Source organism: Phascolarctos cinereus, unplaced genomic scaffold, assembly GCF_003287225.1.
Source record: "Phascolarctos cinereus isolate Bilbo 61053 unplaced genomic scaffold, phaCin_HiC Scaffold_1;HRSCAF=81, whole genome shotgun sequence".
Taxonomy (NCBI): domain Eukaryota; kingdom Metazoa; phylum Chordata; class Mammalia; order Diprotodontia; family Phascolarctidae; genus Phascolarctos; species Phascolarctos cinereus.
The window spans coordinates 103,265,890-103,280,965 of NW_027555514.1; the positions used below are offsets into that span (position 1 = coordinate 103,265,890).

Here is a 15,076-nt window from a genome sequence, read left to right on the forward strand (position 1 = left end):
ATAATTGTTGACTAAAGTAGTAGTGTCAGGGGCATGTTGGCTGAATGCCAGTAATTCAGCCACTTTGGTAACTACTTCTAAAGACTAGAAGTCATAATTTTTATTTGCCTGCGTTAGCAACAAATGTTCCAAGAAGCTATTAGTAAATCAGAAAAAACTTGTCCATGGCCTGGGCCTGGTGTTCCATTTTATTCCCTAACCTGAAAGGCAAGCCCCTCCTCCAGTTCTCCATTGGCTGGGTACTACAGAGCTTACAGCCTATCTGCGGCATGTAGTTTCCCCACATGAGGCTCTGCCCCTAATCACGTCTCCCACTCCCCACATTTCCTTGTTAGCAGCCTACAGCTGTCAATACCCCAGCATCTACTTATCACCCTGATGAATGATATGATATGCAGAAGCAACATTCCCAACCACATTTTCTACAATTCCCCCCTTTTTCTTTTATTTACTCTTGTGCCTGCATCTTAATTCATTATAAGACTCAAATTTTGATAAATTTATTTCCATTTCCTTGTCATAATCAGGGTTTACCTCACTTTCTTCGTCTAGTCAAGAGATTGCCATTCACTTCCACTTGCCAAACTGATTCTAACCATGCCATTCTATCTGGGGCTGTGTTATTGGGCAACATTTCATCAAGGGTTTTTGGGGACTTGGTGAGGAGGGAGAAAATCAAGGCATTGACAGACTCAGAGGGAAAAAGTAACAAATAGTCCATTTAAGGCCTCTCAGGCAGCTGTCTGGTTGGCGTTCTGGACATCATCCAATGAAGTTTTCTGGTCTTAAGTGCTGTTCAAGTAGTGTCCAGCAGACTGTCTTCTTGTAGAGATCCTTTTTCTTGTATCCACTCTCATACAAAATTGCTCTTAACACAATTTTAAATTACCTTGCCCAAATGTCTCTGTAAGATCAAAATTGGAACCTTAGCCAATTGTCATGTTTAAGACTTCATATTTCCCATCAAGAAGATGATATTCCACTAAGCAAGTAACAGACTCCAGTATACACATAAAACAATTCCAACTTCTGATCATGTACAAATAAATAACTCTTAATTGAAATGGATGCTGCTTTTAAGTCATTTACAAGATAGAGCACAAGCCATTCTTCTTTTAACATTAATTATAGCAAACTCAGACAGGTAAGATTAATTAAGTAACAGAATGATTATCCCCATACCATTATGAGGAATTAAATTTACCTTAACTGAAATAAGGGAACAATGCTTTCCTAACTTTGTGTCAATCCCAGGCAGAAGTTATGTAATAGCCAACTGCGTTGAGCAAGGCTTAAAGTCTGCCAGGTGTCATAGTGGGGAAATTAAGTCAGAATAATCCTATCTGAGAACACCCTCTGCAGTTCATAGATGCAGCTCAGTTAAGCAAATAATTTTAGTTGAAACTTTTATTTAAATATAGACAAAACTTGGAAGTTTATGATTTCTTAATTATATTACTTCAAAATGTTACAACACATGGTCAGATAGAATAACCTAACAGCTTCTTAATGATGCTGAGACATGCAGTACCCTAAGGGTTAAGAGAATACTAAAATTGCTTTTCCAGTATTTTGAAAACACAACTTGCTCTTAATCCTTCCTTGACCTGTCTCTAATCTTTAACCCCCATAAAAACTTCTAAAACTACATCATCCTTTTGAAAGTTCTGTATAAGGATAAGTCCCCCAAATATCAGGGTCTTTTTTAGCTTTCTAGCTAATGAGACCAGTGAAACTTTCATGAAATAAAGCTCCCATTGGTTAAGAGAAAATCGTCTAAGTGAATTTTTTCACACCTGAATCAACTCTCCCAACTCTCACCTTAACATTAACCCATTCATTGTTCTTTCCCTGAATCTATAAACTTAAAAATCAAATCTGGCAATGATAAACATTTAGAAATTTTAAAAATCCAATATTTTTGCCCCTTTAAAAGGAAATATTCTCCACAAATTCATATATTAAGACACATGGTGACAAATTCTTGAGAGTTGAAAAGTATGTTTTGAGGCTTATCAGATTAAAAACTACACTAAGCATTTCATCCTGGAAGTTTCAGGCTGACGCATAGAAGTTTTACAAACAGCATAAGGTCACCTGTAATCACTCTGGTTGGCTAAGATTTTGACTCAGACCACCTGAGGAATTTGAATCACTTACTGATAGGGTGTAGTCAGTTTCCCCCAGGTAGAAACCCTCTTGAGTTCCAATAATTAATTTCCTATTGAAATCTGGAGGGAACACCTAACAATTTGCAAATCAAGAGAGCTGTGTTTTCTCCATACCCTTCACTAACAGCTTTGAGATCTAATTAAATCTGAATTTAAACCCTTACCTTTTCACTCTCAGCCCTTCCTATCTTGGGCTGTATGCTCTAGATCCTTATCAGTAAAGGCTGTTCGCTTCACCTCCCTCTAACTTCTGAAAGTGGTTCCTGCTTTTTTCATTCTGTTACTCATTATCTAACTTTTCTGGCATCCCACCTTGGCCAGTGCTGGGACCCAAAATCTCCCACTGGAAAGCCTAAGGTGGAAGCTCTTTCCCCAGTGTTCTCTCTCTAATTACAGACCTTCATTTTAAATCTTTTCATCACAAACATGAAACATTTTACAAACACAGAGACAGAAACAGCTGGACAAGAAGAAGTGCGCACAAATCTGATTTCTGGTTGGCTTTTTAAGCTATCTTCAGCTAACTGATACCAGCACCAATCTTTCTTCTTATCTTTCTGTCTTACGTCTTCCCAGTATCTCCACATCCTCCCTAAGGGACTATCTGCAGGAATGTCCATAGGGGTCTCCTCATTTCCCCTGGTTTCTCTGGGGCCTTTGCTTGTTCCCCATCTTAGTTATTTGAGACCTACTTGGTCTCTAGACTCCACCAAGGTAGTACTTAATAGTCCTTTCTGCTTTCTTTGGTCCCAACCATCAAGGCAATACTTAATAGTCTTTGTTTTTCTTTTTGGTGAGGCAGTCAGGGTGAAGTGACTTGCCCAGGGTCATGCAGCTAGTAGGTGTTAAGTGTCTGAGGCTGGATTTGAAATCAGGTCCTCCTGACTCCCAAGGCAGGAGCTCTGTTAACTGTGTCACCTAGCTGCCCCCAGTAGTCCTATTTTCTTACCATGGTCTCTGTGCACAAGAGTTGCCTGGTTGCTGAGTGCCTACTTTCCCTTTCCCCTTTTTGTTCCTGGTTCAGCAATGGCCTCGCTCATTAACTTGGTCCTAGGATCTTGAACAGTCCACGAGCTGAGATTCCACAGAGCATACACAGACTGTTAAAATCAACAGGACATGTCTTCCCATCCTTCCATGGCAGTCATTTTTACTCAGGATGTTTGGATCTGAGACATTCTACAAAGCTATTGGTGAACCAGAAAAACCTTTTTATTAACGGCCTAGTAAGTCCAGGTGTCCCATGTGTGGGCACACCCTTGAGGCATGAAAATACAGCTTTTTTCTTTTTTTTCTTTTATATGTTTTATGATGTCAGAGCTCTGGCTCATTTTCTCTTTTTGTTTTTTATTATCTATGTTGAAGCCATTTTTTTCTTTTTTTGTGTTTCTATTTGTGAGTTTCTTTTTTTATTTTATTTTTTATTTATTTTTATTTTTAGGCAGTTGGGGTTAAGTGACTTGCCCAGGGTCACACAGCTAGTAAGTGTCAAGTGTTTAGTCTGAGGGCACATTTGAACTCAGGTCCTCCTGACTTCAGGGCCGGTGCTCTATCCACTGCGCCACCTAGCTGCTCTGAAAATACAGCTTTTTATTTCCTGTCCTCGAAAGGCAAGTCCCTCCTCTGATTCCCCATTGGCTAGGTACTACAGAGGTTACAGCCTATCCGAAGCACCTAATTTCCCCATGTGAGTCTCTGCCCCTAATTAAATCTCCCATTTCCCACATTTCCTTGTCAACAGCCTACTGTTAGTACTCCAGCAGCTGCTTATCACCCTGTGAATGGTAAGCAAAAGAAGCAACATTCCTAACCACGTTTTCCACACCTGAAATTGAGTTTAAGTAATCCCATTTTATTAAATGCAAGATTAAGGAGATGATATTGGAAGGTATTAGTTTAAAACTAGAGTCAGTTTTGAGCTACGTGTGTCGATATGGGCTAATGATGAATGATAAACAGTAGACTATTTGCCATGTTGTTTAGCAGAGGAATTGCTCCTGCTGCCAACCTTGTTCTAAGGCAAAACCATTTCTCCCCCATAGAGAGAAAAACCTTACACGAAAGCTTTAGAGTAAAATGGAACCAGGTGGGCATATTTACATGATTTTATTGCTGGCTATTTCCTTTATCCCTGTTTATTTGCCTCTGTTTTCTTTATTCTGTAGTTATTCACTTCTTCATGCTTCAAGAAAAACCTTTAGCAATGTGAAAGTCAGCATTTCTAGCCAGTGGACTCCAACATATTTAAACAAAACTGCTGTGAAACTGGAGCCTGTAGAGGTAAGGAGTATTGTATGCCAGAGTGGGCTACATCTATGTCCCTTTTTCTTAAATGTTGCTTATATAATATTTCCATGTTCAGAACTCTTACCTGACTTTTGTCTGTCACAAACTCCTCTGTCTGATTTTCAGGATTCTTAATCTGGTCCCACCCTAACAAACAGATTAATTTCAGTGTTCTAAAAAATGCCTACTTGGCTTTAGCCAGATTGTTCCATACGCATTATGCTTATTTATTCCTTTGAGCACATGTCCCTATCATTCTCCTCTCCTGGACTGTATCTTCTTCTGTATCTGTGCAGTTTCTGCCTGTTCTTTGAGGAGGATCAAGCAACTTCTGCCTCTACCATGAAGTCTTTTCCTGATCATGCTTAACTTTTTTTTTGAATTCTTATGCATAACATTTAGCATTCTGCTATTTAATTCTTCTCTGATCTTTCATGTATCTTGCCCCATAAGTCTTTGGAGGGCAAGGACCAAGTGTTGTACTTCTTTGTATTCTCCTGTGATGTCTAGTATTATGCATATGCATTGTTGATGGCGATGCACCCTGCTAGAGTGACACTCTCCTATCATTTTGAAAATAACTTGGTTGAATATGCGTTTTGTCATTTGTTTTCAGTGCTTTTGGGTGGGGTAATTAAAAACTGATATTGATATGTTTACAGAGCTGTGTCTTGAGATTGTCTTTTTATCACATTATGTATGGTCATTTAAATTTAAGATATACATGTATATATTTGGAGTTTTTAGGAGATGATGGGGACGACAAGCCAAATTTCAGATTGATTCTTTTGTACAGTGCTGAACGCCCTATTTAGAATCATGGGCTCCTAAAGTTGAGAGTCTAGCCTCTCACCTAATGCAGCAGATCCCTACATGGCATCATAGATAGGCAATCAGGCAGCCTGCCAGGCTCTGAACACTTTCGGGCCCACAAACCTCCTTTCTTTGTGAAGGGGGCCTTTCCATGTTTGGGTGGCTTTACTCATTAGTGAAATAGGAGAGTTTTCAAATTGAACTTTTCTCTAACTTCCACTCGGTCTTAGCCCTTTCCTTTACATCTGCACAGAATGTCTCCTTCCAATTTTGTGTTTGATATCTTCAGATATTTTGGTGACAGTTTTGATCCTACAGCCTGCTCTCTCCCTTTCCCCTTCTCCAAACTTGTCCAATTTTTCTTTCCTAAATTAAGCACCCTCAGTGGACTAGATGGTTGCTGAAGTCTCTTCTAATTCTAAACTTCTGTCATTCTGATTCACAGGGTGTGACTTCTCCACCTTTCATCATTCTGGTCACTCTTTAGAACATGCTTCATTGGTCAGGGTCCTTCTTAATAGTATGCTGTTTTAGATGTGATCCAACTAGTGCTAGGTAAAGTGAGACTGCTTCCTTCCTGGGCACTGCTAGGTTCATTACAAAGATAGCATTAACTTTTTTTTTTTGAGAGATCACATCACACTATTAATTCTTATTGAACCTTTAGTTAGTTTATACTCCAGACATTTTTCATTGAATACTGTTAAGCTGGACCTTCTTATCTTTTAGAGAGAGGCCAATTCCAGAAGTCTAAATTGTAGTTCTTAACTTTTTTTGTCTCATGGACATACCCTTGGCAACCTTTGAACTCCTCAAAAAAGGATGTTTTTAAAATACACAAAACAAAATACATGGAATTACAAAGGAAATCCAATTATATTGAAATAAAAATGTAACTTTTTTGTTCCTTTCAAGTTCACGGATACCTTGAAATCTGTCATGATCCCTGGTTTCATGTGTGTGTGAACTAAAAACTTATAGCTCATGAATGAGGTGGTGACCATTCATGTACATGCCCTCGTATTAAACTGGTGCTACTCCCATTTTGCTCTGCCTCATTTATCTTTCTCCAGGCGTACCAGGAAAGAGGCACCTAAATGGGTCATCTTATAGGTACATAGTGTCTCTCTCCCTTGTGCTTTTGCTTTCATAACTGTCTACAACTTTGGCCTCTTAATCCCGCTCCCTGCAGCTTTTGGAAGGGAGAAGAAATTAGTTAAGCAAGTTGAAAGAAGTTCTTAGACCCAAAAGTATCTGTGAAATTAGACTGAACTCCAGCTTTTCTCTTGTCTGTATATGATAATAAATATTTGGAAAATCATCAGAATGTCATCTTCAGAGAAGACTACGTGTCTTTGTTTTTTGTCTGTGGCACTGTCTTCAAGTAAGAAATATATAAATACAGTACCTTACCCTCACGAGCTTATAGTCACGAAGCCCCATTCCCTTTGACATGGCCAAATATTTAAAAAAAAAAAAAGAGTAAGTGAATAGGGAATAAATACTTTCTACTGAATTACTTTAAGCATTTGTGGTTTTGTTGGTATGTTTCTTTCACCAGCTCAGACTTCAACACAAGTCACCAATCTTTAGCAGGAACTATGGCCTTAAAATGTATCACCTTGTAGCCCACCTGATGACAAGTGTCTTCAGACTTAACTAGATTGGGCTCTTACAGACTAATAGACAATTATGCAGACAACTAAGTTGTTTTTTTTTTTTTGAGACAGTGGAGTTAAGTGACTTGCCCAGTGTCACACAGCTAGTGAATGTTATGTGTCTAAGGCTGGATTTGAACTCAGGTCCTCCTGACTCCGGGGCTGGTGCTCTATCCACTGCACCACCTAGCTGCCCCAACAACTGACTTTTCGTATATACCTGTTACCTCAGCATAAAAGACTTTCACACACATGCCTCACAGCTGCCCTTAGATATCTCTATAGATACATACTTCCTTTCGTGTGCCCATCCCTACTTTGACTTAGTGTGCAGTGTGTGTACACACATCAATATATAAACAAGTACATATATGTGGAAGGTGGCCTTAATCTTGAAGGAAGCCAGGGAAACCAAAGGCAGAAGTGAAGAGGCAGAGCATTCCTTACATGAGGGATAGTCAGTGCCATGGTGCAGAAAGGGGAGATGGAGTATGGTGTTTGAAGAACTGGTGAAGGCCAGTATAGCCAGGTCATTGAGTGGGAGAAGGGAGTAAAGTCTAAGAAAATTGGAAAGTATGTACATACACACACACACACGCGCGCGCGCGCGCACACACACGTTCTTTTCCAAAGGGGGCTTCAGAATGCACATTGACACTTATATGTAAATGTGCTTTCTAGAATAGTACCTCAGCATATTTTCTGTTGCAAACCTAGATTCCAACTGCTGGTGTGTACGTACTACCAAGAAAATCAACTTACATTTAACATGTTTCCTATACTCACAGTGTTTTTGTGTCACTGTATCTGTGTCTTGCATCTTAAAGGATTCAACTTGGACCAGTTCTGCTTTATTGTGTAATCTTCCTTCCTTGTGTTGTCTTGCTAAAGTAAACCTTCTGTGGATCTTGGTTCTATTATCTTATTCTCTTGAGGTTTTGCTTTGGGCTTGCCTTTTTTACCTGTTTGGTAGGCAAAACAAATCCCAAAGTGGTGTTCTGCCTGAGGCATTGTTCTAATATTGCATCAAAAAACAAAGCAAAACCAAAAAACCAGCTGTTCAAGCTTCCCCTTTCTCTTTGTCAGAAGCTGCCAGTTATTGTGAAAGCCACTTTTGCAAGGAGTCTATTCACTCTGTGAGAAACAGAAAGGGAAAAAAAAAAGCCACAGCCTTACAGAAACTTTATATAAGGCTTTTGCTCTGGCTGTCTCTATTGGCACCTCATTCTTAAAAAAGACAGAACCATTTCACAGTCACTTTAAGTGCATAGCATTTGGGGTCACTCAATGAAAGATATAATTACAGGGAAATGATGTGTGGAACAATAGTTGTTTTTGAAGGTGTAATTGATTAAAGGGCTTTCAGTTATGCCTCTAGCAAGACAAGGCTTATTTCTCCCTTTCATAGGGTTTGTGGAGTTGGAACTGGAAGGGACTTCAGAGGCCACCCCTTCCTTTTACAGATGAGGAAACTGAAGCCCGCAGAGAAGTGACTTGACCAAGGTCAAGATCACACTGGCAGAGCTGGGGTTCAAAGCCAGATCCTCTCATTTCACTATCTCACTGCCCCCTTCCTGTTTTCTTCTGTAGCAGGAACTGTGGTTTCTAGTTTTGATTATAAAATAAGCCATCGCTATAAATCAGTGTGTTTTCTAATTACATCTACTTTTGCTATGGTATTTAATTTATTGCATCTTGATAATTTAAAAAATAAATTCATTTAAAACTGTGATTTTAAAAAGTTTGCTGAATTCTTAGAGAATTTAAGTCCTAAGACTTAATTTTTTTCCTCTGGAAGATAATAATTTCTGAAATCTTAATGAAAATTGGGGAGAAAATACTTGAATTTATGAAAATTCTGCTTATAAACAACTCAGAAATACTTACAGATACAGCTAGATATTCAGAAGAATTACAGAATTTAGATCTGAAAGGAGTCTCTGGGATTATCTAGTCCAAAACTCTCAGTTTACAGATGAGAAAACTGAGGCTCATAGACATCAAGTTGACATGTTATCTAAAGGTCATGTCACTGTCTAAGTTCAGAGGCTGTAGAGAAAGAACTGAGGTCTTATAAATCCTATTTCAGAAGACTAGGGAGGCAGATGAATGCCAGGTGAAAGTAAAATAGCTGAATAAAAGAAATTTCCTAAATAAGTAAGAGAAGCATCCAGCTTCTGTAGATTTTAAAATGTACAGTGACTGCAGATGTTTATCTTCTTGGAAGAGGTTTCTGGTGCCACAGGGTTCTCTCATTGGCCTTGTTCTGTTGAATGTTTTGATATTGATTCAGATCAATCAACAAGCATTTGTTAAGACCACTGTGTCTGGGGCACTGTGCTAGAAGCTGGCAGTACATATTCAGAGAATGAAAGAAACCCTTCTCTCAAGGAGCCAGATGCCATGCCTATCATATTGGCAGGTGACACCAAGCTTGGAGAGATAGCTGATACTTTGGGCAGTAGAAGGAGGCTGCAGAAAGATCTTAGCAGGTTAGGACAATGGGCTGGATCTAAAAAGATAACATTTCATAGTAAAGTATTATTAGTTAAGTTTAAAAAATCATTTGTTTGAGTACAGAATAGGAGCTGGGGTTGGGGGTGTTTACTAAGTTTGATATGTCACCATTGTAAAATGACAGTTAAAAAAGCTCATGTGACCTGAGGCCTCCTTAAGAGAAGTCTAATGTCCAGAATAAGGGAAGTTATGGGTCTGTCTTACTTTTCCCTGGTCAGAGCGTGTCTGGAATGTTATGTGCACTTCTGGATACAACATTTTAAGATGAACAGTGACAAGCTGGAGTAATTCCAGAGAGAAGCAACCAGGTTGGTGAAGAAACTTGGAAATAATATTATTTTGAAGGAACAGGGGCAGTTTTAGTCTGTAGAAGAGAGGACTTTGCAGGGGGAGCAGAGCATGATGGTTGCCTTCATTTGTGTTCTGTGGAAGAAGTAATGGACTTGTTTGACTTGGCCCTAGAGGGCAGAACTTAGGACCTAGGACATGTGGGTGAAAATTGCAGAGAGGTGAATTTCAGCTTTATAAAAGGATAAACTTCTGTCCAGAAGTGGAATGATCCATCTGCTTCAGAGCACAGTGAATTCCTCAGCCACTTTTGAGGATCTGAGATGTAGAGAATTGAGTTGAACTGGGTGACCTCTGAGACCCCTTATAACTAATATTTTGTGATTGATTTTTTTTTCCAATTTAGAATTTGGAAAGTATATTTCCCCATATGTTATCATTTAATTGTTCACATTAAATGTCCAGTCAGTAATCACTATTTCTATATGCCAGTAACTGCAGTAAGCACTAGAGGTACAAAGAAGGGCAAAAGAACCCCTCAGACCACCACTCCCAACCAGCTTCTGCTCTTAAGGAGTATGTACAGTCTAATGGGGGAAATAACATGTACGTAACAAGCTATACAGAATAGATGGGAGGTAATCTGAAAGGTAAAGGTATTAATAGCTAAGGGAGTGGTGTCAATAAAGGCCTGTTCCAGAAGACAGAGAATTGAACTCAATTTGAGCTGAATCTTGAAGGAAGCCAGGGAAGCCAAGAGGCAGAAGTGAAGAGGCAGCACATTCCATGCATGAGGTATAGCGATTGCAATGGTGCAAAAATGGAAAGTGGAGGGTCGTGTTTGAGGAACTCCAAGTAGGCCAGTGTCACTGGGTCATTGGGTGTATAGAGGGTATAGACTAAAGTATAAGAAGACTGGAAAGGTGGGAAGAGGACAGCTTATGAAAAGTTTTGAATGCCAAACAGTTTTTATTTGATCATGGAGGTAATAGGGAGCCACTGAACTCTTTGAGCAGGAGAATGACATGGTCAGGCATATGCTTTACAAAAATCACTTTGGCAGCTGAGTGGAGGATGGATTGAAATGAGAAGAGACTTGAGTCAGCTAGACGGCAATTGCAATAGTTCAGGTAGGAGATGATGAAGATTTGAACTAGGCTTGTGGTTGTGTATAGGGATTGAGTGAGAATGAGGAATCAAGGATAACACTGAGGATGAGAGCCTGGGCGACCAAGAAGATGATGGTTCCTGGACAGTAATGGGGACATTTGGAAGGGTGAATGTTTGGGGAGTAGAGGGGGGATGGAGGGCCCAGTAATGAGTTCTGTTTTGGACATGCTGAGTTTAAGATGCCTGTGGTACATTTTTTTCTTTTTTTAATTTATTTGTTTTTGGCCAGGCAATGAAGTTAAATGACTTGCCCTGGGTCACACAGCTAGTAAGTGTCAAGAGTCTGAGGCTGGATTTGAACTTGGGTCTTCCCGACTCCAGGGCCAGTGCTTTATCCACTGTGCCACCTACCTGCCCCTGGGACATTCTTTTGGAGATGAGTGACTGTAGCTCGAGAGAGACTAAGGCTGGATATATAGACTCCTAAGCAGCATTATCTACAGAGGTGATAACGAAAAGTGTGGGACCAGATGAGATCACCAAGTGAGCAAAAAGAAAAGGGAACCCATGACAGATGTGTGGAGTACACTCCTAGTTTGAGTGTAACGTGGACGCCAGCCTAACAAAGGAGACTGAAAAGATGGGAGCAGAACCAGAAGAGACTAGCTTCATGAAAACTAGATGGGTCAGAGTATACAGGGGAGAAGATGATCAATAATGTCAAATGCTACAGAGAAATCGTGAGGATGCGGATTGAGAAAAGGCTGTTGTATTTGATAATTAAGAAATCATTGATAACTTTGGAGAGAATGTCAGTTGAATAGTGGAGTCAAACTAGATTGCAGAGATACTCTTTGTAGGCAGCTTTTTCAAGGAGTTTAACCATGAAGTGGGGGAGAAATATTGGGCAATAGTTAGCAGGGATGGTTGGATCAAGTGAGGGTTTTTAAGGCTAAGGAAGGCATGGTCATCTGTGTAGGTAGCATATGTACGTAGAGGGAGAGATGGAAAATAAATGGGGATGATAATAGATAATTTGCTGGAGGTGGAATCAAGGGCACTTACAGAGGAATTTGCCTTGGCCAAAAGGACTACCTATTCATCTGAGACCATAGTGAAGGAGGATAGAGTGGAGGAAGATAGCTGAATGAAGGTGAGAAGTGGGGAAGCACTTGGCAAATGGCCTCAGTGTTTTCTGTGAATTATGAGACAAGGTCTTTAGCTGAGAGGGTTGAGGAAGAAAGAGGAAAGGACAAGAAGATTTGGACCATTCACTGAGGAGTGTTGCTGCGATTGCTTTGTAACAGCAGCATTTAATTTCCAAGTGCTGAGGCAGCTATCCTTTTCCTAGGAATGTGCACCTTCAAAAAATTTATGGTATCTTCTCTCACCAGGGCCCCTTACCACATTAAAACCAACATTCTCTTCCTTCATTGGTTCTTTATACTGCTTTCTTCAGTGTTAAACTGTCTCTGCCAACCACCCCTGACATTTATTTAGTTGAAGCATTTTGACTTAAATGGTTTTCAGAAATTCTCTGAGTACATTTGAAGTAAGCATTAAATTAGAAATTACCTTGAGTGGATGTTCTTAAATTAGAGCATGTCTGAGATATCTGCCCTTAATGACAAATAGATGTGTGATTTAGAAAATAGTTTTATTGATGTCTTTTTTGGGGGGGTTAAATGTTGTTTAATCACATTTATTTCCCAGTTTTACTAACCTACTTTTTGAATACATTAAAACAACTCAAGTAAAACTGACTAATGGAGTGACAATTGGATGATCAGCATATGTCACAACCCTCAGCTAGCATCCTGCTCATGTCATATATTTTGGTTGGATAGGAGGGGCCATATTGTTGTGCTCTTTAGGTATGTTCTCCTGCTTATTTCTCTCTGTTTTCTTTCCTTTGTTTCTATGACTTCTTAATATTTGTTTCTTAGGGAGCATTTATAATTGATTATATTCATATACTACAATTTGTTGAGCTGTTCTCCAATTGAAGATTCACTTTGCTTTTATTTTGCTACAACAACAAAAAAAAGCTATGAATATTTTGGTCTAGGATCATTCTTTCGTCGTTGACTTCTTTGAGGCAGCAAGATGGCATAGTAGAAAAATCGCTCGACTTGGAGTCAGGAAGACCTGAGTTCATATTTGGTCTCAAACACTTTGTAGCTGTGTGACCCTGTCTGCTTTAGTGTTCTTATCTGTAAAATGGAGATAGTAATAACACCTGCCTCCCTAGATTGTTGTGAGGATAAAACCTTAAAGAGCTTTGTAAATGCTAGCTGGCGATGATGATTGATGATGACGACAACGATGATACAACTTAACTGTTGGGTCAACTTAACTGTTGCTGACCAAGTCACTTAATTTCTAATTTTTTATCTATAAAATATGAGTGATACTTTCCTTATCTTCTTGACAATGGCCTGGTGATAATAAAATGAGATAGCGTTTGTGAAAGCACTTTGTAAAATATAAAGTACCATATAGATTATTGTTGTTGTTGTCATTATGATTATGATTATTATTATAGCTTTGGAACAGCAGCCATTTATTTCCAAATGCTGAGGAAGCAACCCTTTTCCTAGGAACACTGGACACCATTTTTCTCTTCTCTTACGCTGTGGTAAGTTTTAGAATTCCTAGTATGGGGAAATTGAGGGAAGAAGTGGAGGGGAGTGACTCTTCCATTGAAGAGTGTTTTGAATTTGAACAGTTTTCCATTTGTCAATGATAGTTATTATCTTCCCTGTTTTCTTTCTTAGCATATGATCAAGAATTCTTTGTATACTAAGGCAATTTTTCTCATCTTGGACAGTTGGAATTTTCAGTGAACCCTTAAGTTTTTCAGAGACACTTGCTGAACCTATCTGTGGGGTTTTGAAAAACAATTTAGTGTTGGTATTACATTGGCGGTGACCTCTGTGAATAGAGTGCATGGCTTCCTTCACTTTTTCGGGCTTCCGTACTTAACTATGTGTGATCTCTGAAGATGTTGAGGAGATCAGCATTTTACTTTGGATGGCCAGGTCATGGGAAATGTTGGATAAGAGTTTTAGAATAATCTCTAAATGTTTTTGTTAATATAGGTAGTTTCTATAGTGTCTTTTCTTGTAAGAGCAAAATACAGACATAGAATTGAAAGGGATCTTAGGGGTTGTCCAGGCCAAATTCTTAAGGAGAGCAGGAATCCTTTCTACAGTACAACTAATAGATTGTCATCCACTTTTTCCTTTGACACATACAGTGATGGAGAACCTAGTCTATTTATGAATAGCTTTAATTGTGATATGGAGTTTTTTACATCTGAATTGGCCTCCTTACAACCTCCAGTTCACTAAAATTTTGTGACATTGACCTGGACAGTCTAGCCTTGAGATGGAATTTAAAGTTATTTTAGTGCATCATTTGCTGTATCTGTTTGCATCTGAAGCACTTAGCAACTTGTGGCTACTTAGCTTTACTCTTGTTCAAAGCTTCTAAATAAATATTTCCTTTTTTCAAGGGTCTTTTCATCAGTGGTATAATTGGGGATCGGTTTAATATGCGATGGGTTCTATCATTTGGCATGTGCTCCTCTGCAGTAGTGGTAAGTCTGAAAAATCCAGTGTTTGGGTAAATGCTTTTCTAGATAGACATAGTTCATCCAGTTCCTTCAGTCTCTGCCATATATAACCTTTTCTGAGAACATATCTTGGTTCCAGATTTTTTTTCACCTAGAGGCTATTTTTATTTAAATAGACCCTGATTTAGTCTTAACTGTGAATGTGTCAGTTGTTACTTATCTCCTTTCCTGCACCTTTTTCCTATCCCAAAGTACTGTTTTTCATAAACTGTAGCCATATTCTTTTCAAGTACTTTTGAGCCCATACATGTAATTATATGATTTTCCAGAAATATCTACTATCTGGTTTTTATTGGTAAGTCACTCATCCTTTTGAAATATATATTACTTTGCATATTCATGTGATTATAATTGATGATGTCTGATTTTAAATCGAGAAAGTAAAATTTGAAGCATCTTTAAAAGATTTAATAGGCTCCAAATGTAGCCCATATGTTTAGTTTGTTTCTATTTTCAAAATCTACAAAATTCTTAAAAAGCTTGATTCTTTTTAATACTTGTTTTTTTGTTATGGAAGTATAATACATCTCTATTTTAATGTGTTTTAGGTATTATTTGGGTTGTTGAAGGAAATGTAGGTGTAAAGAAGTAAAAGT

General features: G+C 38.8%; 1 protein-coding gene across 3 annotated transcripts in view; it reads left to right on the forward strand.

Annotated features, from left to right (window-relative positions):
* Positions 1 to 15,076, forward strand: part of SLC37A3 (solute carrier family 37 member 3) — a 48,884-nt gene that overhangs the window by 8,969 nt on the left and 24,839 nt on the right. For all 3 annotated transcript variants that reach the window (XM_020998033.2, XM_020998035.2, XM_020998034.2), the window contains exons 3-5: positions 4,337 to 4,451; positions 13,389 to 13,481; positions 14,361 to 14,444. In XM_020998033.2, the coding sequence (XP_020853692.1) occupies positions 4,337 to 4,451; positions 13,389 to 13,481; positions 14,361 to 14,444 (292 nt within the window). The remainder of the gene's footprint in view (positions 1 to 4,336; positions 4,452 to 13,388; positions 13,482 to 14,360; positions 14,445 to 15,076) is intronic.